The sequence below is a fragment of the Marmota monax genome, unplaced genomic scaffold (assembly GCF_021218885.2).
Source record: "Marmota monax isolate L192 unplaced genomic scaffold, Marmota_monax_Labrador192_F-V1.1 WCK01_AAM20220418_F8-fsc00020, whole genome shotgun sequence".
Lineage (NCBI taxonomy): Eukaryota > Metazoa > Chordata > Mammalia > Rodentia > Sciuridae > Marmota > Marmota monax.
Genome location: NW_026692912.1, coordinates 19,305,522 through 19,329,922, shown reverse-complemented (window position 1 = coordinate 19,329,922; position 24,401 = coordinate 19,305,522). Strand labels below are relative to the sequence as shown.

Below are 24,401 nucleotides of genomic sequence, written 5' to 3'. Positions count from 1 at the left end.
AAAAGTTTGACTCTCCTGGGGCCAAGGGGATTTAGACTCCTTAACCAGATCCAAATCCTCCTCAAGGCTGTTCAAACAAGGAGGCATCCTGAGGCCTGCAGAATGCTGGGGGCAGGATGGGAGCTACTGGGAGCAGGAGCTGGGCTGCAGAGAGGTGCTCTCTGCATACAGGCTCTGCTTGTGGAAAACAGGAATGTGTATCCTGAGCCAGTGAGAGCCTGGTGAGACTCACTGCACAGACACACGGGGTCTCCTGAAAGCAAGTCCAACTTCAGATGAAATACATAAGGTTATTTTTTTCGGTATATTTCTCTGCTATATTTCAAACCTACATGCCCAAATTGTATATATATTTTTTCTTTGCAATGCTAGGGATCAAAGCCAGGGCTTCGTGCATGCTAGCCAAGCACTCTGCCACTGAGCTGCATCCCCAGCCCCAACCAAACCAGAGTTTTGATGCAAGAGAGAACTCTTCTGCCTCCACCCACCTAGCTGCTGCTCTGGAGGCCACCCCTCCAAGGGGCCAAGCTGCATCCACTCCTGCACAGAAGCAGTGGCCTCAGTCTTGCGCTGTGTCTGCAGAAGACTCGGGACCTCACTGCCGGCTGAACTGGACAGAGAAGGTGCTCCAAGGGGCTGCACAAGGATGGGACTACCTGAGTGTCACCGGGGATCATGCACAGCCTGGACTCGGGTCTGACAAGCACGAGGTGCCTGGTAATAAACTGACACTTGGAAAACATTTGAGACCAATTATCACTGGGTTTTTTAGACTTTTCTCCCTGGTACTTTATACCAAAGTGTAGCCACCTCTCCTACATACTATTCAATTATGAAAGACTTTGGGATTATGTAAATCTAGGCCAGTCCACCCGTGACGCCTCTTTTAATAGAATGAGATTATCCAGGTCTCTTTCTTCCTTCAAAGAAGAAAGCAATACAGTTTAAACACACTGGTCATTGAAAGGTGACTCCTCCTTTAGCGTGTAAAATTGGTAGTGACAAGCCCATTTCTATTTGCTCTTTCTAGATATTCTCTCCCCAAAAGGAACTACTTCATGATACAATTTTGCATTTTTAACTGTACGAATTAGGCATTCTTCATAAATAACAGCCTATGTGCTATACACAGGAGCTCCTTTTTATTAGGGACATAGTAATGAACAATGAGCAATGTGTTCTATTATTCTTTGTCAAATCACAAAATGCTACATTAGAATAACTGTGCTGGTCAATGTAATATAGTAGATTAAATTCAACTTCTGTGGAAAAACCACTGTAAAACAGCATGATAAGAAGGCTATAAAAAATTTAATTTTACTCCAAACTCCATCACAAAAAAAATGGTGTGAAAAGTAATTTTGCATAATCAGTACACGCCATCTGGAACAATTAACCGATTTCTATAGAACTAGGAGGATCAGTCATATCTGCTTATTAAAGATCAGAAATTATACAAGTAATAAATCCTTGAAAAAACTACGCGCACTCCCGCCTGTCAACGCTATTTTAACTTCAAATACTGAAGAACGCCTGATAAGGCTGAAAAGAAGAGATTAATATATGCAAATTACATCCAGCATTTAAAATCCCCACAACTGTCTCCGGTTTTCTGTCCCTTATTGCTGCCTTTATGTTTTATTCATACACCAACTCACCTGTCACTTCATAAGCTATAATATTATGGGGGTATTATTAAACAGCATAAAGCCGTGCTTTAATTGGAAAGCTTCATTGCATTTTCCAATTATTTGGAGTAAATTAAAAGCAGATGCACATAGTTTAATAAGGAGTCTAATATCAGTTCCGGGAAATCAAAATTCATTGTCATTACTATGCCGAGATAGTTTTGCAAACTGTACTCAATTTCAGAGGTTTTCAAAAGAAAATCTGTCTATGCAATCTGTTAATTGTCATTCGGTTAATAACTGTTTAAATATCCAAACTACACAGCAGCTTCCTATTAAAAAAAATTAAACTACAGGGTTTCTGCAAGCAAACAAATAACAGCGTGAGGCTCCTGGGCTGGGCTGGCTGGACTTGCCAGACCTGCAGGTTCACCTCCCAGCAACGGGAAGGCTCGAGCGCTCAGCCCCACCACCGCTCAGCCCTGAGCCGGAGGACAAAGAACGGCAATTTCTGAACTCCTCCAAGCACCGAGGTTACAGAGCTCCAAGACAGTGCTCCGCGGAAAAGGGCAGAAGCCAGGTTATAAATTGTGCTTTCAGAGGTCTGCACTGCTCAGCAAAATATTAGCCTCCAAAGTTTTAATTGGTCCATCTAAAATAAATCCTTTTAATGAGTGGATTAACGGATTCAGGACACAAACATGGAAAAATCAAAGAAAGCAAATGTCGTGAGCAATTTGTTTTTAAAAAAATTGACCCCTGAAGGGCCATTCCGTTCCTGGCTCATGACCCCCTAAGTGGGGCGTTCCTTGGGCTCTGCAGGCACCCAAGTGGGCCAGGCTGCCAGACAAAGGGCTGTACTTTAAGCCATCATGGACCTGAAGGACCACATCTCAAAGGTCATTCTTCCCAGGACTCTTGCTGGCAGCTGTAGCTCCCCACAGCTCTGCAGCTACCAGTTGCACACACACAAACACGTGTAGCAGAAGCAGTTACAAATGGGAAGTCAGAGGTGGACGCCAACGGTACACGTAACCTTTTCATTTTTACACTAAGTGACAGACTTTTCCAAATCCTTGGTGTGTAAATTATAATAGGACAAGCAGTAATTGACTTCTAAACTCCTCCCACAGCGAGGGCTACAATTAATCTGTTTTTAGCAGAAGAACTGCTGCTCTGCAAAGTTCATAACTTGTAGGCTCTTTCCCTGATCCAATTAAGACCTGAGCTGGAAAGGGAACAGTGCAGAATTTGATCTGCAGCTTGCCTTTCAAAGGGCGGAGCAGCCAAGGTCCCAATCAGGGATGGGCAAGCCCCTCCAGGCCAGATCAGACGCCAAGGGCCCATGGGGGAGCTTTCTGCAAAACAACTGGAAACTATACTCAAAGATGAAGATAAAAGCAATTCTTGTGCAGTGATCCAAAAAATAGCATTTCTTTTCCCCCCCAAAATTACCTGTTTTAATAAAGTAGACACACTGTGCCAACTGAACCATTTAATTATCTGCAAAAATGATGAATCAAAACAATCGTTTGCAAAAATAAATGACTAACCTCTGATTAAAATGTCTGTCCTCATTAAGTCCAAATAAAAGGTACAATATCTTTTTGAAAAAATGGAGCCTGAAGAAATGAGCAATCTTTCAGCATCGGTAGCCTCTCACTGAACAGTGGTGGTGGCTCTCACCAGACAGGACATCTGAGGAAGATGCTCAGTCTACTCCCGATCCCGAGCACAGACACTTGGGAAGGACCCGCAGTGTGCGTGCCCTGTGGTCTTGAGCTTGGAGGGCTGCTGGCCTGGCAGTGTGCTCCGGCTCAGGGAGAGGGGCTGTGGCAGCACACGCTCGCCTGGTGTGCACGGTTCTGCAGCAAGGAAACGGACCTTTTGTTGTTGATATGATTCTTCTTTTGCCAGAGGGTCTGGGGAGGGGAGAGATTGGGAAGGCAGCAACTGTAAACCCAAGAGAACAGGACAAGAGGCAGAGGACAGAGAAAAGTCACAGAGAGGGCCCAGCAGCACCAGGACCAGCAGCCTCAGACCAGAGCTAATTTGGTGAAAACAGAAAGAGAAAATCGAGGCCGGCTTAAACCTGAGGCGGTTTTAGCTGCTGCAGACCAACACCTCAGGCAGTTCCTGAGTTCTGATTAGCAGGGAGGGCTGGCTTTGCCGCACGTGGTGGAAGGTCCCCTCCAGGGAGCTCCCAGTGGCAGCTGCTGGAGCGAGGGCTGCCCCTGGCTGACGGTGTTCTTAGGTGTGCTTGTGGGAGATGACGTCAGTGCTTCCTGGGAGCACGGGAAGTGTCCCTGCAGTGCTGGGCAACTCATGCACATATCTCTCACCCTCAAAAGTCAGAAGAGAAAAATGTGACTCAAAATTACATGAGGAAGTGCAGTGACTCTTCCGTAAGCCGTCTGCAGCATGCAGCAGGGGCGGGCACACACGAGAGGGCTGGGCCGGGGCCAAGACCAGCTCCTCCCCAGAACCTATCCAACACCAGTACTGAGCACCTGCTGTATGCCAGGCCCTGGGCTGGGCACCAGGCACGTGCCAGTGAATGAGCATCCTCATTGACACTCTCTCATCGAACCCCGAACTCTGACCAAGATGGGGCTTCTTTCACCAGGGCGCGTTCTCACAGGGGCGAAGGGGCATTTTGCAAGCAAAGGGCATATTTCAGGCAAATGCAAGGCAAAGGACAGAAAGACAGGTGCATTTATTGCCTCTGGGTAACAAGCAATTAAAGACGCCTCTGAGTGTCACCAGGAGCAGTGCTGAGGGCCAACCAGGCAAGCTGTACCCTCTCATTCAAAGTTATGGGTGCTGCCTTGCGGGGGATCATGAGACCACTCGAGCCATAAAACAACTCAGGTGTGAGAAAGCGCTCTACGGCGGGGTCTCACCTTGAGGGGCTTCCGCATCACTCATCTCTCAGACAACCGTGAGACAAATCTGAGCCCAAGGAGCATGCTCTCCGGACTCGGCATAAGTAATTCCATTTGAACTACAGGCTGGAAAACTGAAGTTTCTTTTTAAAATAAAACATAAATAGATTTAGGATTGCCATTGACCATTACTGAAGAGAGGGAAGAAAGCATCTGGTATTCAAGACACCAAGACCAATGAGGGTCAGGGGATGGACTCAGGGACTCTGTCCATGCAGGAGAGGTGGCTTCTCTGTTCTAAGTGGATCCCAACCTCCTTTGTCCTGCCAGATGTTAAACGCACTTATTCTGACGTGGAAGGGGGGTGCTCACGTTGAGTGACAGCTAAGGGTGACTCTGGATCTCATCTCCACCCCTGGCAGCCACCCGGCTCCTCCCCAGGTCCTGCCAATGCCCACATCCCCACACCGCAGAGCCCTCAGGGACTAAGTGCTAACTGGGGTCTCAGGACCTGCTTCCACTCTCGAGGCTGAAGCAGGGCGTCATGGGCTGGGCCGTTCCTGAGAGCTGGCTGGCGTGCACAGGCCGGGGAGGCTCCAGCATTCCTGGGCTTGGTGTCAGCAGAGGCTGGCTCTTAGGAGACCTGGAGGCTGAAGCTTCACAGCAGGGAGGCAGGTGGTACTGGGATGCTATTGCTTCAAATGGGAGCCCTGCTCAAGGGGAGTGTGGCACAAGAGAGCTGGAGTGGGGGAGAGGAACACTAGTGGTTCAGTCTCCGAAAGTGACATGGTGGCCTTGGGCCACTCATCACCACTAGAGGGCCTGGAGAAGACCATGGAAAGGGGGCCATCTGGTGTCCAGATCCCCAGTGGTCTGCAACAGGAGGGCTGGCCTACCCCCGAGGACTGATGGGGGCCAGCAGAACCCCTTTCCTGGTGAGAAGGCATGGGGAGGGGCTGCAGACAGTGACCAACATGGGGACATGCCCCTAGCACGTAGTGCGGCACCTGGCACAGCTCTAACCCACCATGTGTCACTTCACAGACGGGAAGCCCAAGGCATGGAAAGGCTCCTGCCTGCCTGAGGTCACCGAGGCCAGAGGCCCGTGCGCCCCGCCTGCCATCCGTGATGACTCCACACCTGGGGTCCTCGTCAGCCCAGTGCCCTGGCCTCACTCCAAAGAGATCCCAGAGACAATGGTCCTGGGCCACCTGAGACTTCAAATAACCTTGAGACCCAACATGGCCAGTAGGCCTGTGTCCTTCCCCATTTTCGGCATGGTGTGGGCTGGGTGGTCTGGAGTTAGGGTCTGGGGACCAAGACGGTGCATGGCTCCACCCTGCGCTGCAACATGGGCGTCTGCAGCCTCTCAGGACCTTCTTCCCACCTTCAAAGGGTCTTCTCACTCGGGACATGTTGGGACTAATGACAAGACGTGTGGACGTGTGTATCCAGCACATACACGGCAGGGGTGGGGGGCAGCTGGGCATTAGTAAATAAATTTATCCAATTAATGTGATCCATTTTAATAAAGCAAAAGCAACTTCAGTTCCCTCAATGTGCTCAAATGAAAGAAGTTGCCTTAATTGTACCATTTCCCCCCTTGCAGCCCCTAGTTTATTATTGTGAGAAAGAGACAAAGAAACGGGCTGAGTGGACACAAGCTGCCCCGGGTAGGGGTGTCTGGTAAGCCCACCACTTCCTCCCTCCACAGCAGACCTCAGAAGAAGTGTGGAGGCAGATGAAGAGCAGGACCAAGCGCCCTCCTGTGTCCTCAGCGCTTTCCCCAGGTCTGATTGTGCCACCTACGCGGAAGGGAACCGTGAGGGGGAACTGGGCATGTTCCTGCTGAGAACCAGACGGGAAGATGAACACCCAGGGGGAAGGTGTCCGAGAGCGCTTCCTTCCCCAGCAGCTCGCGGTTTAGGGCCACGTCTGGCCACCTTCAGCTGGGAGGCCTGCGGCCTGGAGCCTGGACATGGCAGACCCACACAGGGCGTCCTCAGTCAGTGCTAGCTGGACTGCTGTGGCTATGACAGCTGGTGTTGTCACTGCAGTGTGACTGAGGGGACGTGAGAGTGGAGACCCCGACAGGCAGGGCCCTGTGCCTGACTTCGCTCACTTCTCCCGACCAGCTAACCTGGCTCCTGCTGCGCACCCAGGCCCTGGCACCGGCCCAGGCTGAAGCAGGGCTGAGGCCCATGAACCCGGGCTGTCTGCGCCGCACCACACTCAGGAGCCAAACAGAGGAGGAGGCACAGGGCACTGAAGTATCTGCCACCTAATAACATTTTTATTTTTCACGATGACGAAACTGGAAAGTCTTGCTCTCCCCTCTGTGCACGGGGGGAGCAGAGAGGAAACCTGCAGCAGCCCCGGCCCCCACAGAGTGGAGGCGGCTACCGAGGCTGGCCTCTCCCTCCTGAGTGGCCGTGCCATCACCTCCCCGAGAAAGGGCTCGTGGGCTGCTTGCCACTGAAAATAGCCCACTCCTAAGTGATGATGCGTGACAGACCGTCTTGGCTGCCAGGGGTGCGCGCCGAGCCACGCCAGAGAGCCTTTTATTGCAAGTTTCTCTGGACTGAGGAAGAAATTTTCCCTGAGTGCTCAGAGAAGGCATCTTATATATCAAAATTATATAAGGAAGCACGAGGCTAAGAAGGCGACCTTGCTGGGCGCGAGCCAGGGAGCCCGAGTGATCATTCTCAACCAATCTTTGGGTCGCTCTGCGGACTGCACCCCTGCAGGGGAGGTGAATGCGGAGGGAAGTGACACCACTGCAGCACCCTGGCTTACAGAATGTTCTCACACACCCCGGTCCTCGCAACAATGCAGGGGAGCAGCAGGTAGTTACTGCGTTCTGTTACAGGTATAAAGAAGAATATGAGCTGGCCCAATACAGGGCTTGTCCAAGGTAGCAAATACATGGCTCCAGGGACTGCCATTCACATGTGTTGTGCAGTGCACAATCCTGGCAGCTACTCGCAGCAGCTCTGGATGATGATCAGTATGTGTCAGGGCCAAGACTGGAATCTGTGCTTCTGACCCCCGTATCCCAGCAGTCACATGACAGCCCTTTCAACAGGCTTCTGTTTAGCTCAGAGGCACACAGCCTGGCACTCAGCCGTTCTCAGGGTCTGAGGAATGGGTGGAGAATGAAGAGCCTTGCTTTCTTCTGGCCCTTGTTTATTTACATCCTCCTCCCTTCAAAGGGACGGAAGGCTGCCTCTGTCCTCTCTCAGTGGGGTCTCGCCTGGCTCCATGTGCTCACAGGGGAGGTCCCCCAGCACCAGCAGAGTGGTGGACCAGGAAGAGCAGCGGCCCCAGGGGAATCAGAGGGCCTGTGGAGGGCAGTCCAAGTTCTGGCCTTCACAGATGGGGACAGAGGCCTTGGGGGGGCCACTGCAGTGCCTGGCACAGATGTGCAGACACAAAGGTGAGATGGCTCCGTGGGACGCAGGGGAAGGGTCACAGGTCACAGACATCGCCAGGCAGGTCATGGGCCGGGGCGTGGGGTCATGAAGCTTTGACCTGAGGAGCAAAAGCCAGGCTGAGCTTTGAGAGGCAGCTCTGTCCCCCGGTGCCTGGACGTAGGCTGGGAAAACCTGGTGAAGGAGGAGAGCCAGGGAAGTGCGTGGCCTGGCCTGGGCAGAAACACCGGAGGGCGGAGAGGGGGACACTGGTGGCTCCACAGGACTCGCTGTGGGGGCGGCCAGAGCTCTGTGCAGGGCTTTTGGGCCTTTCCCTGTGACATCCCAGCAGAGGCACTGGAAGAAGCAACCCTCTGAGGCGAGGGCTCCTGAGTGCCCCGCGCGTCTGCCCGCAAGTGCCATTCATTAACTCCGGTGACACCGCCACCGCAGAGGATGTATAAAAGCACATCCAATTAGCCGGGCCTACATGAATATTTGCACTCTTAAATCTTTTGCATTTCGAAAGGGTTAAAGCTTATTATTAGCATATAATTTACAGTCCTTTCTCCCAGGAAAGGAATAATGCACAGTAAATGCCACATTCATTTTAATAATACATGTTACAGTCTGTGCCCAACATCTGCACAAAGGTAAAGGAGACAGATTTTTTTGACATGTCCCACTCTGCCATCTAAACACAGGCTTTTTGTTTCTTAAGTGACGGAAGGTTTAATCAAGAAAGCAGGCAATTCATCAATCGAAACAAGGCAGCGTGCGTGCGCCTGACAGCGCACACATGGCTGTGTGCAGAGCAAACCTGGCCACCTGTCAGTCGCACCTCTACATCAGGACGCACAGGCGTGCCTGCGACCGAGCCCCCCACTCCCACGCGTTTCTTCTGTCCTCATTGTATTTCCCTTTATACGCGGTCTCGTTGTCAGTCAGGCCGGGACAGATGGATGGACAGGGAAGCAGCGGCTGTTACAGGTGATGATGGAGATTTATCAGCCTCTGCGGTGACTTGGCTCCCTCGATGTAAGCACCACGATCAGGAGTATTTTTCACTCGTTCAGGAATTTCCCCATATGTGACTATCTGTGGCTCTGCCAAGCCGATGTCCCTTGCTGGGACCTTCGTCACCCTCTGGAGCATCCCCCTGCCCACAACCTACCCCAGGCGGCTCTGAGAAATCCCAGTGAAGGAAGAAAAGGGAAGCAGAGGCCTGGAATCCAAAGCCACAGCAGGCCACAAGAACACGTCACCAGAGACAAAGGCCACGGAGACCCGCGAATGCAGAGGCAGCCGTCACTCAGGCACCGCCACAGGACGCAGCGGCCCTTTTCCTTGCTCGAGCTGACGCCCACCCCACGGGAAGAGAAGGCCTGCAGCGGGCATGCTCGGAACCCAGTGCGAATCTTGCAGCACGAGATGGTGAACGTCCAGGGCTGTGGCTGTACCCCTCACAGGTGGGGGCATCTTCTAGCCCCCAGTCCCCACCCCACAGGGCTCCTCAGTCGTGAAAGGTTGATGTTTATTTTAGATTGTCCCCTCATCTAGAGACAGGTCTCAAGTAACCACATGTGAAAGGAATCGCGTCTGCACCGTGGGGTCTGCAGTAGGTGGGTTTTCAGATCCCACCGTAAGGAGCTCAGATCTGCTGCATCGGGAGATGAAGAGCTAGGGAAAGGAGTTTTATCCAATGGGATGAAATATATAAATCACAAATTTCACAATGCTGAAAATTAAATGTCCATCTTCCAATTTAAATGATGACTAGATTAAAACTGCATGCAGGAGGCTGATTCTCAGAAATCATTAATTACTTTTAATTGCCTCGTGCCCTCCCGTCCGACGTCAGAGCTGCACGACTTGTCCTTGGCTCTGCAGATCAAATCCTCCTCGGCCCCGACGAGAGGGATGCTGGCCGCCGCCTGACCACACTCACACCTTCCTGGTGTCAAAGGTCTTGAAAGGGGGCTGGATTTTAAGGGGAACGGCTGTGGGGTGATAAGGGGCTTCTCTAGCAAAGAGAAAAAGACGAGCGCTGTGGGTCCTGGCCCACTAGCCCCGAGCGCCCGGACGGCCCTGTGTGGTGCTCGTCCTGGCACCTGGGCATTCTCAAGTGGCACGCTGGTGGCACACGAGGAGCCCCACAGCCTCCCAACTGCTCAGAGCAGCGCCCTGGCTGGTCCAGCACCCCTGGGCCTTGGTGGTCTGCACCCCACTGCGTCCTGGGTGCGAGGGGGTCTGGGAGCCTGGGTTTCACTGCACGCCGGTTTTAGTGGCATCTGCTTGATTTTCCTGTCTTACACCACCATGCCACTTTTTTTTCAAAAGGGAGAAATGTAAGTTTTTTGTGGTTAGGAAAACCTCCACCCTTGGAGAGAAACCGGCGGTCTACAACAGCGGCAATGACGGAGGGTGGCGTGTGTGGCTTCCCGGCCTCTGGTGTCTCACGCCTGAGCAAAGCCTGCCAGGGACCCAGGGGAGGGAGGCATGCCTGGGTTGGGAGGGGCATGCGGAGCCTCCTCGCCTGCCCAGCCTCAGGAAGTGGCCAGATGCTTGGCAGGTGTGGGTGCAACACCCGTCCCTCCCGCATCCCGAGGCCTCTGGTCCCCTCACAGCCCTTTACTCAACTTTTGGACACCCTAGGGTCACTTAGGGTCACTTCAGCCTGAGTGCCCCCCGAGACACAGTCTGTCTTTGCCAAACTCACGGTCACTGCCACTGGGCCATGTTGGAATGCTGCCTGGCACTTGACAGGACCCTCCCCACGGACAGTGCCAGGCGATGCGGGAACTGGGTTAAGAGGCATCTACAGGGTCACCGCTCACAGGGAGCGTGGTGCAGCAAGGGCGGAGCTGAGGAGCATCTGTCTGAAAATAACAGACACAGCTGGCGGCAGAGGCCTTGCCCGGGCTCCGAGTGGTCTTCGGCACTGAGCCTGGGACCACTCGGAAGGGACAAGGCTTCCGGCTCAGGACCAAATCCTGAGTCCTGGCACAGCTGCGCCTGCTTCTGTCCCGCTGCCAGTGACTCTCGTGTCTAGCGTCCCTTCCCGCTCTGCTCTGTGTCTGAGGGGCTACTGCAGATCCTTCAGGACCAGGTGAAACAGAGACGAGCGAAGGTGCACTGTCCGGGGGAGCAAGGGAGGCTGGGCACGGGGACTAAGACGGGAGGCTTCAGGAGGGGGAGATGCTCTTAGAGGACAACGGCGAGCGGGAAGAGACTGAGGAGGACGTCTGGGGGCAGGCTGGACAGAAGCGCTGTGGAGGGCCCCCAGAGGCAGACCTCAGGCACGTCTGAACCCCCAGGACCACAGGGCCACCGGAGAGGGACAGCACAGGAGCCTGGGAAGCACAAGCCACCACTCACCCAAAGGGAGAAGGGGGAACACAGGTGCTTTCCCAGAGGAGTTCAGATAGGGAAAAAGAGCAAGGGGACCCCCGTCAGGCAGGTGCTGCAGACGGGGCCTGAGTTTGGGGGCCATGTGGTCTCTGCCCCAGTGGCGTGGGGGCACAAGAGACAACCAGGTACGGCTGGGCGCCAAAAGAACTTGATCTGGATTTTGTGTCATTTTCACGCACCACTAAACACGATTCCCCTTTTCTGGACTATTTACAAACGTGCAGATCCAGGGAAGGCTGTGAGAGGGAGGTGGCCTCAGGCTGAGGCTGGCTGCCACTGAACACAAAGGGATAGCCTGAACCAAGCCTGCAGCTGCCACTTCCCTCCCAGCTCCTTCTCTATGAAGGCCACCTCCAAACCAACGAGCGGTGACGTGGGAACTGACCTGGACTCAAGAACAGAGTTGGGGTGATGGCTCCACCAGCTGCTGGCCAGTGGGATGTGAGGGTGAAAGTAGGAGCCAGGGAGCGTGGAGGAGCCTCGCTGAGCAGGGCTCAGGGGACAGGAAGACAAGCGAAATTATATTCTCAAGGCAGGACAAGAAAGTTATTGATCTGTGGTCTGGAAGCGATTTCCAGTAAGCCCTGAAAGCACAGTGCCAGCCAGGCAGCTTGTGGGCGCTCGGAAAAACCTGGGTGATCTTTAGGGGCCCCTGGGGTTTACCGAGAAGACGCCACATTAACGCCAGGCCTGTGTCTTATTACAACAGCGACACACGCTATTACAGAAAAACGGGAAATGGCCAGAAAGCTGGGGAAGAAGACAGGACTGGAGAGTCGGGCAAACCCCACCATCCTGGGTGTGGGCCTCTAAGACCTTCAGATGTGCACATTTCACATGAAATCACTTGAACACACTAACTAGTCGCTGCCGCTCCCCCTCACCTTTCCAACTAAGCCGTCCCCCTCCGGACAGTGGAGAAGTGAAGGCCACTGGCTGGCACTTATGCTTCAGCACCTGCCTCCATCCCACTTTTGGAGCTGTGGTTTTCAAAGACAGTCGTGCTCATCCTCGGGATAAATCTGTCTGCATATCTGTAAGCATTTTCTAGAAGAGACTCATAGAAGAGGAAGAGTGAGGACCAAAGGTCTCCTCCGTGGCCATTCTGACTGGGGAACGAATTGGCAGGGCAAGGGACATGGGCGTCTCAGGATTCCAGCACTGGGCCCATGCAAGTCCCTCCCCTCTTCTGTGGACAAGAGAAACATCTGCTCCACTGTGGAGACCAGCTGACAAACTTGGCTGATGGAACACAGAGTGCCCCAAGCTGCTGAGTGGCTGTGAACGCGCAGGAGACAGAGGAGCTTGAGGAGCAAGGGTCTCGGAGACAGAAGGGGCTGCTTCTGGAAGGAAGGGTGTGGCCCCAGGCTCTGGGGGTTGAGGAGGCCAATCAGGGTGATCACCTGCCCCGGGGTCCTGGAGGGTGTTCCTGGCAAGGCAGATGCTAGGTTAACTCCTTTCTTCCACACACATTTTACGGGCGCCTCGTGTGCCAGGGACAGAGCTGCGTGTCAGGTCTGCCGGTACCTCCAGCAGCCCAGAGCAGTGGCTCTGCCTCGCAGGTATGGCGCAGGAGGCCTGTCTCAGCACAAGGTCCAGGAAAATGAGTTCATTAACAGGCACACCACTGAGACAATAACTAAAAGTAAAAGCCCATCCCTGCGTGTTAAATATGGACTGCTTTTCAAATTTCTAATTCCATTGTTTTGAGATCTACTTTCCCTAGGACGGGACCACAAACTAGGGAGCACTAACCAGAGGTTCTCAGGAGGAACACGGTGTCCCAGAGGTTGCAGCAAGGGCTTGGGGCCTGCAGTGTGCAGTGAACATGTGCCAGGGTCGCTCTGGAAGAAGCGCTTGACGATTCACTTCATCAGCAGCGAGACTCCAGCCATGAAGGCGCCAGCGCCGGGCAGGGGCTAGGACCTGGGGCACACTCTGCCGGAACTGTTTTGGAATAAACTGTTGCAAACCCCAACTTTGCAATACCAAATGGAGATGTGCCACTTGGCACCAGACACTCTTTGAGGTGGGGAGAGGGGGTTCTAGCCAGAACCATGCACAGGCCGGCTGCCAGGGGCTGGGTGGGCAGGCTTCCCAGTCGTGCCCTGGTTGTCCAGTGCTGAGCTTGCAGGCCGTGTGGAGCCGGTGGGTCCTGCGGGGTATTTCTGGCAGCATCACTACAAAGCAGCCCTGGGCCCTGGCAGAGCAATTTGGAGGCCTGCAGCCTCGGAGGCAGTCTGAGCTGCCCCTGACGTGGGCTGGGGCCCTAACTGCCTCTGGAAGATAAAATCCCATTGACTGCCACTCTCATAAATGGAACAGGAAGTTTCTGAATGGCTTCCCCTGTGTCTTGAGGCAGTTACCTTGGTATTGCTACACTAACAGCTGAAACGCACCCGGACAACACCTCATCAACCGCAGGGCGAGGAAGCAGCGGTCCAGAGGCAGGCAGCAACGGTCTTGCCAAACCAGAGATTTCACTCCCGGCTCTTTGCTGCAGAAACGCCAACAGCTGGGAAAGCCATCAGAGGATGCGGGGAAGGTGGGTGCAGCCCAACACTGCACTGGAAAGAGAGGAGAGGCTGCAGGCGAAAAGTCATCTGTTTGATGGCTGTCCTTGCATGCACTGCGACCAGCCCTGCCTGCTGGATTTCCTGGGCCTGTTACACGCCACTCTGCCACTAAACATCTGGGGACATATTCAGCTTTTCTACAAAATAGGTCATCTTTCCACACTTGTTCTGCTCCCTGTCGACTCTGGCGAAATAGCCACAGCATAAAAGAACTCCCTGGAGAAGCTGCACTTAGACAAACACGCGCCTTCTCCCCGGGAGAGCCTGGCTCCTGGCGTGGAGCCAGGGCGGGGGCTGAGAACACCCCTGTCCTCCCCTTCCCAGCAGGAGCGCAGCCCGGAAATGGAACAACTGGCTTTTGCTTATACTTCCAAACCTATTAGGGAGTGATCATAACGAGAGAAACTAATACTGACAAGAATTATGCCATTGTTCTATTTCATCTGTTTAGTAACCTGAAGTTGCAATTTTTAGAAAAAAGATTACCTTTTAAATAACCGATTCATTATGGTACATGAATGAATGCCATGTTCCCGCGTTCAAAACGTCACTCACCATTAAGGGCGTGCGCGGGTAAGTGGCACCGATTTACCACTTCCCCTTATACACAAACACCGACTGGTGGCCCCGGACAATCAGAGGCAAGTGTGGTTTCCTGGGCTCTTGGCAAGTGGCCTACACTGCCCAGGGCATAAGGACGCCCACACCTGAAACAAGCCTGGTAAACTGCCCCTCCCGGTGGAGGCGAGGAGGGGGACCAGGAATGATGAGGCTCCTGCCAAGGTGACGCTGTCAGTTTCAAGGCTGGGTTGAGAAATCATGGACTCACACTCTGGGCGCGTGGGGGAGACGGCCGGTGCCGCCTTGGGACACAGTCTGGCTGTGAGACACGAGCGGAGGGTGCTGGCCCCACTCAGCTTGGCACTGTTCCCCATCCCAGGGGAGACGGGCCCAGCAGGGGAGGGTGTTCTCTGACCCTCCCTTCCAGCCTGCGAACCCCACACGCTGTTTTCCATCATTAGTTTCAAAGCCTGCTGAGCACTTGGCCTCTCCGTCTCTGTAAGTGCCGCGGTAACACAAAGGCAAGGGGAGGCGGGGTCCCCGCAGGGCAGATGCCACCGGACACAGACCCCACGTACCTGATATGGCATACAAGTTGGAGTGCTGGTACTCATAGTCCGTCCGGCTGCTGTTCCTGCCTCGGAAGGTGGCGGGGAGCGTTAGAGAGATGTGCCTGGAAAGAGGCAGAGGGGAGAGAGGCGGTTACTGGAGCCTGGAACGTCCCCAAGGCTCCCACTCATCCCCAGAGCTGTCGCCAGGGTCCTGCACACCCGCAGGGGAGCGTGCGTGGGCCAGCCTCTTCCTCCTCCACTTCCCCACCAGCCTCCAGGCCTCCCCCCAAGGATCCAGAGGCTTCCAGACACCCACAGCCTCCTTCCCCGCACTGCACAGGGCACCCAAGGGAGGGAACGACACCCCAGGTGTGTCCCAGGCACTCTATGGAGGCGGCAGTCTGACCGGGGCCTCTGCGTGCTGGGCAAATGCACCAGTGGCATCAAGACACCAGCTCTGGACATGAGCCCGGCCTGCTCAGTGTCCACCCTGTGGCTTCCACATCTGCCTCGAGGTGGGGAGGGCCATGGCACGTGAAGAAGCACTCGCAGGTGAAGGTGCCAGGTGTTATTCCCAGGTGAGCTCAGGGACCAGGGACCTCTGCCATCAGGAAAGCACTCTGCTCTGGTCAGCTGGGTCTGGGGCCCCTGCAGGTGAAGCACACAGTAGGTGCTCAGGAAAGCATCTCTGCCCGGGCCACTGCTGTCTTGTGTGGTTCAGGTGTTGTCCGTGGAAGCACCTGATGAGCACTAAGCCAAGCACTCAGACCACGGGAAGTGCTCCCGAGGTGGGGCGCGAGCCACCTCAGGGGTGGAAGGCCACGTGTGGCAGTGGAGCAAGCTCAAAACCCTGCAGGTCGGGGAGACGCCTGCCACCCAGACCTCGGGAGGAATGGCTGTGGGGGCGTGCAGGGCTCAGCAGTCCCACTGTGGCCACACCTGGGCTTTTCCAGAGGGGAGACGAGGGAGCATTTATTACACAGGGGAGTTGTCACCAATGTAGAGCCTTTCCACCTGATATTGTGAGACAGTCCAGGACCCCTGCTGGGTGTGGGGACCTGCAGGAAGGCTAGATGACACCCGCCATGTGTGGGGACACTGGAGGAAGGCTCTCAGGCAGGTATTCCCACGAGCCTGGGACAGAGCTGCAGTGGCAAAAACCTTTTTGGGACAAGGTAGCACTGTGGGCTGCCTTTACAGGGGACCCCTGTTCCACAGAGATGGGTCCCTGAGGCACCCTGGAGGGCACTGCCTAGGTGTCAAAGGGGCTAACCAAGGAGCCTCGGGGTGCTGCCAGGGGAGCTCCCAGGCTGCAGGGATCAGGGGCTGGGAAAGGTCACTGTGTCCGGTGCCAGAGGAAAAGGAAACATGGGTGCTGCTGAGCACGGGGGAAGGACCCATGAAAGGAGGTCCTCATGACGTCTTGGGGGATGGGTGAAGGAGTAGAGGCACCCCAGGTAGTCAGGGAAGGCAACCCTGTGGTGTGGGTTACTGGAGCCTGGAATGTCCCCAAGGCTCCCACTCACCCCCGGAGCATGGCATAGAAAGTGGGGTGGGGGTGGCCTGGAATGGATGCCAAGTGCCACACAAGGGGGTCTGGGTTTTATCCCTGGGATAGAGGTTCCCAACCTCTGCCACTCATCATGGCACACAGATGAAGGTGTCAGGTCTCTGGGGACGAGCTAACAAGAGAGATGCACAGGCCTGGCCCTGAGGTGCCTGGTTCAGTGGCCTGTTGGGCTACAGAGCAGGAACCCATTTCTAACAGGCCCTGGCCCAGACTTCAAAGCGGGTCAGGGCTGGGAACCTGGAGGGTCAGGAGTGCGGCAGAAGGTGGTGAGTGGTCTGTTGGAGCTTCACGGGGGAATGAAGCGCTGCCCGCGGCCACGGCTGAGGGAATGGCAAGGGTGGCCCTGTAGGGTGTCACCAGGTGCTGGGTGGCAGGGATGTGGACATCATATGTTCTCCATGGTGCCTCACAAGGCCCTGGTGGGCAGTTATGGGGCACTAGCCAAGGAGCAGGCACAGTGCAAAACGGAACCATGGGCGACTCAGTGGCTCCCCAGGTGGCCACAGAACAGAAGCCAGCCTGGGCCCTACATGACAGCAGATGTCATGCCTGAGACACGGGCCCGGGGTGCACATTGCTACTGCATCCCCTGGACCAATGTGGGAATGGGCAGGAGCTGGGGAGAACTGGGCTGCCAGATGCTATGATTTCTAAGCTTTATAGTCCTAAAAAGGTGCACCCGGCCTCGCGAGGGCCACAGCCCGGGTGGTGCAGCGACACTCCAGGGCGAGAGGGAGGCCCAGGAGCAGGCAGCCCTCATAGAACTTGGGAAGACGTGTGAACCTGGATGGTGGCAAGGAGGCCAGAAAGGGCCAGCCTGACCACCAGGATCAAATGCATGGACACAGAAGTGTGGGGAATTAGCAGTGGCAGAACAAGGGGGGCCCAGAGTTGTTCACAAAGTGATGTGAACACCTGCTTCCACACGTGAGCTCGTGTAGAAGCAGGAAGATGGTGGGGCTGGGGAGGCAGGTAGTGGTTCGGGGAAGGCTTCTGCCAGGACTTGGGCTGACGTGGGACCTGAAGAGTCTGGGGCAACATGGAGGAGGCCGTGCACCCCAGGCTCTGCAGGCCTCTGGGAGGATGAGGACATTGGCCAGTGGGAAGAGCTGCAGGGACCAAGCTGGCCAGGGTGGAGCACGGGGCCCCACAGCCTGGACTTTATCCTGAAGCATTTTTAAGCAGAGCTGTGACAAGGGCCAAATGACAGTTACAAAAGTTCACCTCTAGTGGAACCATGAAGAACTAGACCGAGACTCCAGGTAGACGGGGACAGGAACAAGCTGAAGCAGACAGTCGGGGAACTTGTGCAGAGCCTGAATCACTGTCAAAATGACCTGCCGCAGACCCCTAAGGGGATAGTTTTGTGGCAATTCTGTGGCAAACTGGACTTAAAAAGAGGTGCATTCTAGAGAATCATGGAGCCTGGCTCTTTGGCTGCCCATCCAAAGAGGAGCTTGGCATCTGAACCTTCTGGCCTCTGGGGCGTGAGATCAGCTTGGCTGCCCACCCTGCACGCTCCTGACTGGGCCCGTTCCCCTTGCACTTGAAGACGCGTCCGCTGGGCCCTCCCTCCTCCTCCTGCCTTCCAAAGGCTGCCATTTGCAAGGGTCCTGGTGCGCTCACAGCCCACGTCCACGAGGTCCAACGCACAGCGTCCCACCACAGCCACCTCTGCCGACTCCGCCTGTTGTCACGGCTGGCCCCCCTCTGCCAGCAGCTGGGGAGTCCTGGGGGCCTCTGAAGGCCCTGGCTCCTCAAGCCTGGGCCTGATTCCGTGCCCATGCTGGTGCTTCTTCCTCCCTACTCTCCAGACCCCTTCGTCCTTCAGGACCCCCCAGCCCTCTCTCTCTGCTAAGAGCCTCTTTCTGCTAAGGGCTTGTCTCGGGCTGCACTGGTGCTGGATGTCCTCTCTCACCAGTGGATCCTCCTCAACAAGAGGGTCAGGTCTCCACTTTCTAGGACCGTTCTTCACAGAGTGGACGCCTATTAGACATTTGTTGACCCAATCAGGGGTGAACTCAGTCCACTGAGGCCCTGGGCCCCTGTGGTGAACTGCTGTTAGCTCTGTTTTTCTCACTAGACCCCAGGGGTGTCTGCAGGGCACCCCACTCCCACCCACCTTTGCTGTGGAAACCAGGGCAGAGCAGCAGGTATTCAGGGGAGGGGCAGTTTCTGTTTATATGACAGACGATGTGTTGTTGCGGGGGGGATGGGAAGTTAAAAGAAAATTCACGTTTTGGGCTGATCTCTGACAGGCAGCTGCTCTACCCGAATCTGCTGAGCTGAAATCAGGTTTCAAAAACTCCAGCCAGAGAGGCTGGCAAGAGCCCCGGGGTTCAGGGGCTTGAGGGCTTGAGGGGCTTGAGGGGCTTGAGGACTTGATGCCAGGCTCCTCTTCCCTCTGCAGAGCCTTTTCCTGTGTGTGCTTTTCGCTCCCACTCTCCTGCACCGAGGAAGCAGGGACACAGAGGACATAGGGATAGGACAGAAAGGCCCATCGAGGCCTCCTGCTGCTGAGAATGAACACTCTGGGCAGAGGGGACGGTCACCTGGGCTTGAACAGGATGAAGAAGTCCCTACTGAGTCCCAGAGTGAACCAAGACTCCAGGTCCCCAGAGAAGCACCTGCCAGGGAGGAACTGTCCCCCCCAACACCGCACCTGGCTTACCTCTCAGCCATCTTTTAGACAGGAATAGTTATTCTCACTTAACTGAACAGGAAACTGAAATTCTCAGAGGTGAAGCCAATAAAGAGAAAGCCAGGGATTCAGGAAAGGTCAGCCCATGTCCTCCGCATGCTGCTGTCTTCACGTCTCCCTGACCTATCACCTGGACCATCAGGTATGGAGACTGAGGTCACTCAGCCAAGACCGCGTGGCTGCCCTCAAGACACCTCTGAAGACCAGTGATGCCAGGACTCTGTGCCTGCCACCTGCCCGCGTGGCGGCCCTCCAGGACCTGGTGCAGCCCACAGGCAGGTAACCACAGCATGAGGCCCAGGGAGGCAGGGAGGCTGCAGTGGTGAGTCTGCCGGACTCAGGTCCAGACCCCAGTGCCAACGCCCGGCAGGGGCGCACTCTGGGGGTGGCAGGGAGGCAGACAGGCAGCGAGCCCGACAAGCACCGTGGCCTCCAGTTCTGGTCAGCTCTTCCCATCCTGCCACCCAGCTTACCCAGGTCCTGCTCACGCGGGCCTGAGAGCAGGACCAGAACAAAAGCCCCCGGGGACCTCCCTCTGCGCCAAGAGGAAGTGGAAACGCGCCACGGAGGGAGCCTGTCTCCCTCTGGCAGCCTCTAACCTGTGCTCCTCCACACAGGTCCGCCAGCCTCACCTGCAGCTCTAGCCCCCTGCCCCCTTGGCTCCGGCTCCTGCCCCAGGGCCTCTGCACTTGGGTCCCCTCTGCCCGAAACACTCTTCCTCCAGCTCCTCAGAAGCTGGCTCCTCCTCCTGGGCCAGGCCTGCCCTGACTGCCTTTTGGGGAGACACCCACCCCCAGCCACTCTCTTCCATCCCTTCCCTCTCCACAGGGAGGTCTGATTTGGTTTGGGGTCACCAGAACATAACCTCCATCACCTCCCCTCCCCATGTCCCCAGTGCTGAGGACAGTGCCCAACATGGTGGGTGCTTAGGAATGTTGAGGAAAACCCTATATGGTTACCCAACTTGTTGAATGAACAAATGCCTTTGATTCTGACTTGTAATTAGAGATGATTTGGGAATCTTCCAGAAGCCTTCCCACTTGTCTCCTTCTCATCCCCAGGACTGGGCTGGTTAATGGTTTGGAAAATGCAACTATTTCTGATTCATGGACACTTTTACATAAACAGTAAATACATTCTTTGTGGCATTGCTTATAAAGCCCCAAACCAAAATTGAATGAAATCTCAAACAAAAGGGGACTAGTTAAGAAGATTATGGTACAACTGTGCACTGAGATATCCTGCAGTCTTTTAAAATATCTTAGAAGGCAACTTCCTGGCCAGAGCCTGTGCTCAGGCTCAGCATCAGTGAAGAGGAGGAGACATCCTTCCTCCTGCACCTGGACACTGACCAGTCCACCTGCACTGGCTGAACGGTGGCAGGAGAGCCGCTGCACAGGCCTGTGCTGGAGGACAGACAAGGAATGGAGTTCTGCCTGGGGTGGCACGTGGGTGCCCAGTGCCCCTGCAGCACCCAGAAAGAACAGGGCCTGGGCAGCTTCAAACAAGGCAGAGGCGGCTGAGAACATGCTGGTGCCCCAGGGACAGCAGTGTCAGTGCAGTTTCGGAAGAGTCCCTTCAAAGGCCCCAAAGGTGACCATTCTGCAGGCAGACCACAGGAAGACTAAGGGGAAGTCAACTGTCTCTCTGTCCAGGATGGCACCTGGAGGAAGACCCCTGGCACCATGCCCAGGAGGTCTTGGTGACCACCAGAGGCCAATAGTTCTGCTACCTGACCAAGGGATAGTTTATTATTCCAACATCTGTCTGACAACTAGAGAATGGAATCAGAACAGCTGTTCTATCTGAGGTGCGCTTTTCTGCCGTCCTCGCCCATCCCCTGCCCTCGAAACGACCAGAGACAGGGCACCCTGCAGGGCTGCTCCTGGTGGCCACTGCCTCTCGGTGGTAGGGACAGGCTGTTCTGTAACAAATGGGTCAGCGATGCACACACTGCTAGGGATGAATCCTGCTAAAGAGATGCAAGGGAAATTTCATTTTTCTCCCCCAAGTCTGTCTGAGCACCTTATTCAATTAACACGGCCATGGAGCTGGAGACAGCTCCATGTGAAAGCCCTTCAGTTACAGAATACATTTTATTATGTGACAATAGTTGCCAGCACGATTTATTTCCTTTGATGGGATTCTGCTTTTTCCTTGTTAATTTAAATCTGTATTTTCTAGTGCTGATTCCAGGTCTGTGTGAATTTTTAAAATGTTACCATTAATCTTGTAGAGCCAGTGGCCACATATAATGAAGACGGCTCTGCCGGGGCACTGGAGGGGCCTGCTGTCCTCACGAGCTGTCAGAGGGCAGCAGGCAGTGGTGGTGAGGCAGGTAGAGGCTGGTCTCCTTACCTCCCGCTACACACACACACACACACACACACACACACACACATCCCTCATGGCATGAAACCTCACTGCCATTCTAGTTTCCTGAGGCAGTGCTCCAGGGGTCAAAGACTTTCAGGGGGAACACAAAGCCACAGGGATTTTCACAATACTGAGATATCGCTTCTCTTCCTTTTTTTTTTTTTTTGTACTGGGAATTAAATCCAGGGTGCTTAACCACTGAGCCACATTCCAGCCCTTTTATTTTTTTGAGACAGGTTTCAGCAAGTTGCTGAGGTTGGCCTTGAACTTGTGATCCTTCTGTTGCAGCCTCCTGACCACAGAGATTACAGACATGCATCACCACTCAGTTCTTCCCTCATTTTAAAATAGGACACTGAGAACACAAACTATACAAGAAGAATAATTCAATAAAATGAGATTTCAACATTAAAAACTCTTGTTCTTAAAAGCATACTGTTACAAAAATGAAAAGACAAGTCACAGACTGGAGAAAATATGTATAAAACATATGTCCAACTCACACCTAGGACAGATACAGGACTCTGAACTGAACGGAAGGCAACCCAATTTAAAGAGGGCCAAAAAATTTAAAGCAGACACTTCATTAAAGAAAACACAATGGCAAATATGCACACGGACACACTCAGCATCATCACTCGCGAGGGAAACACACGGTAAGTCACAGTTAGATACTACGCATGTCCACGTGAACAGTGGAAAGTCAAGAGCTAGACAACAGATGGAATGTGTCATAGTGCCACCAATTCAGAAAACGGTTTCTTAGAAAGCTGAACTTACCCTGTCTTAAAACCCAGCCATCAAACCCATCAACAGTCTCCAGATTTTACCCAGGAGGTAAATGAACGCCTATGTCTATATGGAGATTTATCCACAAATGCACCTATCAGCTTGATTTACAATAGTCAAAAACCAAAACCAAGCTGGATGTCCAATAACAGGGCACTAGACAAACAAGCTGTGTATGACATGATGGTGTCAGTCAGCAATTGAAGAGGAACTCAGATCAATACACGCAAGATGATAAATCTCAAGACAATTATGCTGAGTAAAACAAGGCAGGCAGAAAAAGGCACAGGTGGCCTGATTCCATTTACAGAAAGTTCTAGAAGTGCACGCTGTTCACAAAAACAGATCCTGGTTGCCAGAGGAGGGAGGGGAGCAGAGCTAAGGAGCACAAAGGACTTCCAGGTGCAGATACATCTGTGACCTTGATGTTGGTGAGGGTTTCGCAGGTGTATGCAAATGTCAAAACCCCTCACCTGCAAACTCCAGTGCATGCAGTTTACCATACACGGATTACACTTTGGTAAAGTTGAAAATATCCTCCTGATTAAAAACAACAGCAACAAAAAAGACCTATATACACAAGCCAGTGAGTTCACTGTACCCAGAAGAGCCAGTGAGAAGTTCTTCGGCTAAGTCCCGGCAAACACTGAGGGTGACTTCAGACTGCTCCTCTGCCCACTCAATGCCTGAGGACAGTGGGGCCACCAAGATCTGAAGTCAAAAACAGCTGTGGCTCAGAAATGTTTACTCCTTCAGGTGGTCCTTGCCGGTGCAGACGCCAGCACAGCGTCATCGGCACAGGGCCACATGCATGGCTCTCTGTGGGAGCAACACGCTCCAGCAGCTCCGAGGTGCTCGTGGATCTACAAGCGCTGGAAACGCGCATGGGGATGGGGTTCTCCACGCGGAGTGCGCCCAAGGTGGGCCAGGCACAGCCCAGGGACTCGGGGCCAGCCTCGGCAACACAGCAAGACCCAGCTCAAAAAGACAACAAAACACTCCAGATCATTCCAACCCAGACTCAGGAGTCCGGGAGCAAATGGGACGAGGACCGGCGTTAATTCTTTCTCTTTAGAAATCTGAGGAAATAAACTTGAAATGTGGGGAATGCCTTCTAAGGTGGAAAACATAACTCTTGAGGGTTTTGCCTTCGCACGCACCACGGGGGCCCTAGGCCCCCTCCCACGAATGATGGGAGGTCACCCACCGCAGATGTGGGCAAAAGGGGGCCCAGAGTCAGGTGGCGCAGGGCAGGGACATGCTTCTGCTATTGACAACAGAAACTGGGAAGGGGAGCATGCAGACCTCTCACCCCATCTTTCTGTACATTTTTAAATGTTAAATTTTTCAACAAGAAATTGATTCTCTTTATTGGAAAGGGGGCAACACTAGAGGAACCCCTGTCAGAGGGGTGGGGAGTCACAGCGGGTGTGCGCAGAGGTGGCCGAAGCACTGGGGCACAGGGTGTCAGGTTCTGCTGGGGCACAGACAGGGGCCAGGTGCAGAGGAGCGACCCAACAGGGATAGGGCTGGGTGTGGCAGAGGAACGTGCAGAGGCTGGGGAGGGGAGGGGATGTAGCAAATGGCCAAAGGACTCCCTCGAGTCCTGCACCCCTGCTGGGAAGGCAGCGTCTGTGGCGCACAGCTTCAGGGCCAGGTGTGAGGATGTGCTTGATGAATGCCACTTAATGGAGGAAAGGCTCCCCCGGAACACCTGGCGCGGCAGGGCCCGGGAGCCACGGGAGAGGACCTCTGCCGCACCTGCTGGCATTTAATAAGCACCTTCCAGAGTGCCCACCCTCTGGGGCTGGTGGACAGTGTCAAAGAGGTCCCTGGCCATCGCCCATGCTCACTGACAGCTTGGGAGCCTATTTCTTAAGGACCATATGCTCAGGTACTGGCTGGCTCTGGGAGGTAATTAAAATGGATCATTTTCAGCTGGA

The 24,401-nt window shown here is 54.3% G+C and overlaps 1 protein-coding gene across 6 annotated transcripts in view; it reads right to left on the bottom strand.

Moving 5' to 3' along the window:
• The window catches only part of Mvb12b (multivesicular body subunit 12B), a 165,941-nt gene that overhangs the window by 52,824 nt on the left and 88,716 nt on the right, over nt 1-24,401 (bottom strand). For 4 of the 6 annotated variants that reach the window (XM_058581766.1, XM_058581767.1, XM_058581769.1 and 1 more), the window contains 2 exons: nt 15,050-15,144; nt 13,734-13,919 (listed from right to left, as the gene is read on the bottom strand). In XM_058581766.1, the coding sequence (XP_058437749.1) occupies nt 13,734-13,919; nt 15,050-15,144 (281 nt within the window). The remainder of the gene's footprint in view (nt 1-13,733; nt 13,920-15,049; nt 15,145-24,401) is intronic. The other 2 variants (XM_046451539.2, XM_046451536.2) reach the window with 1 other exon arrangement.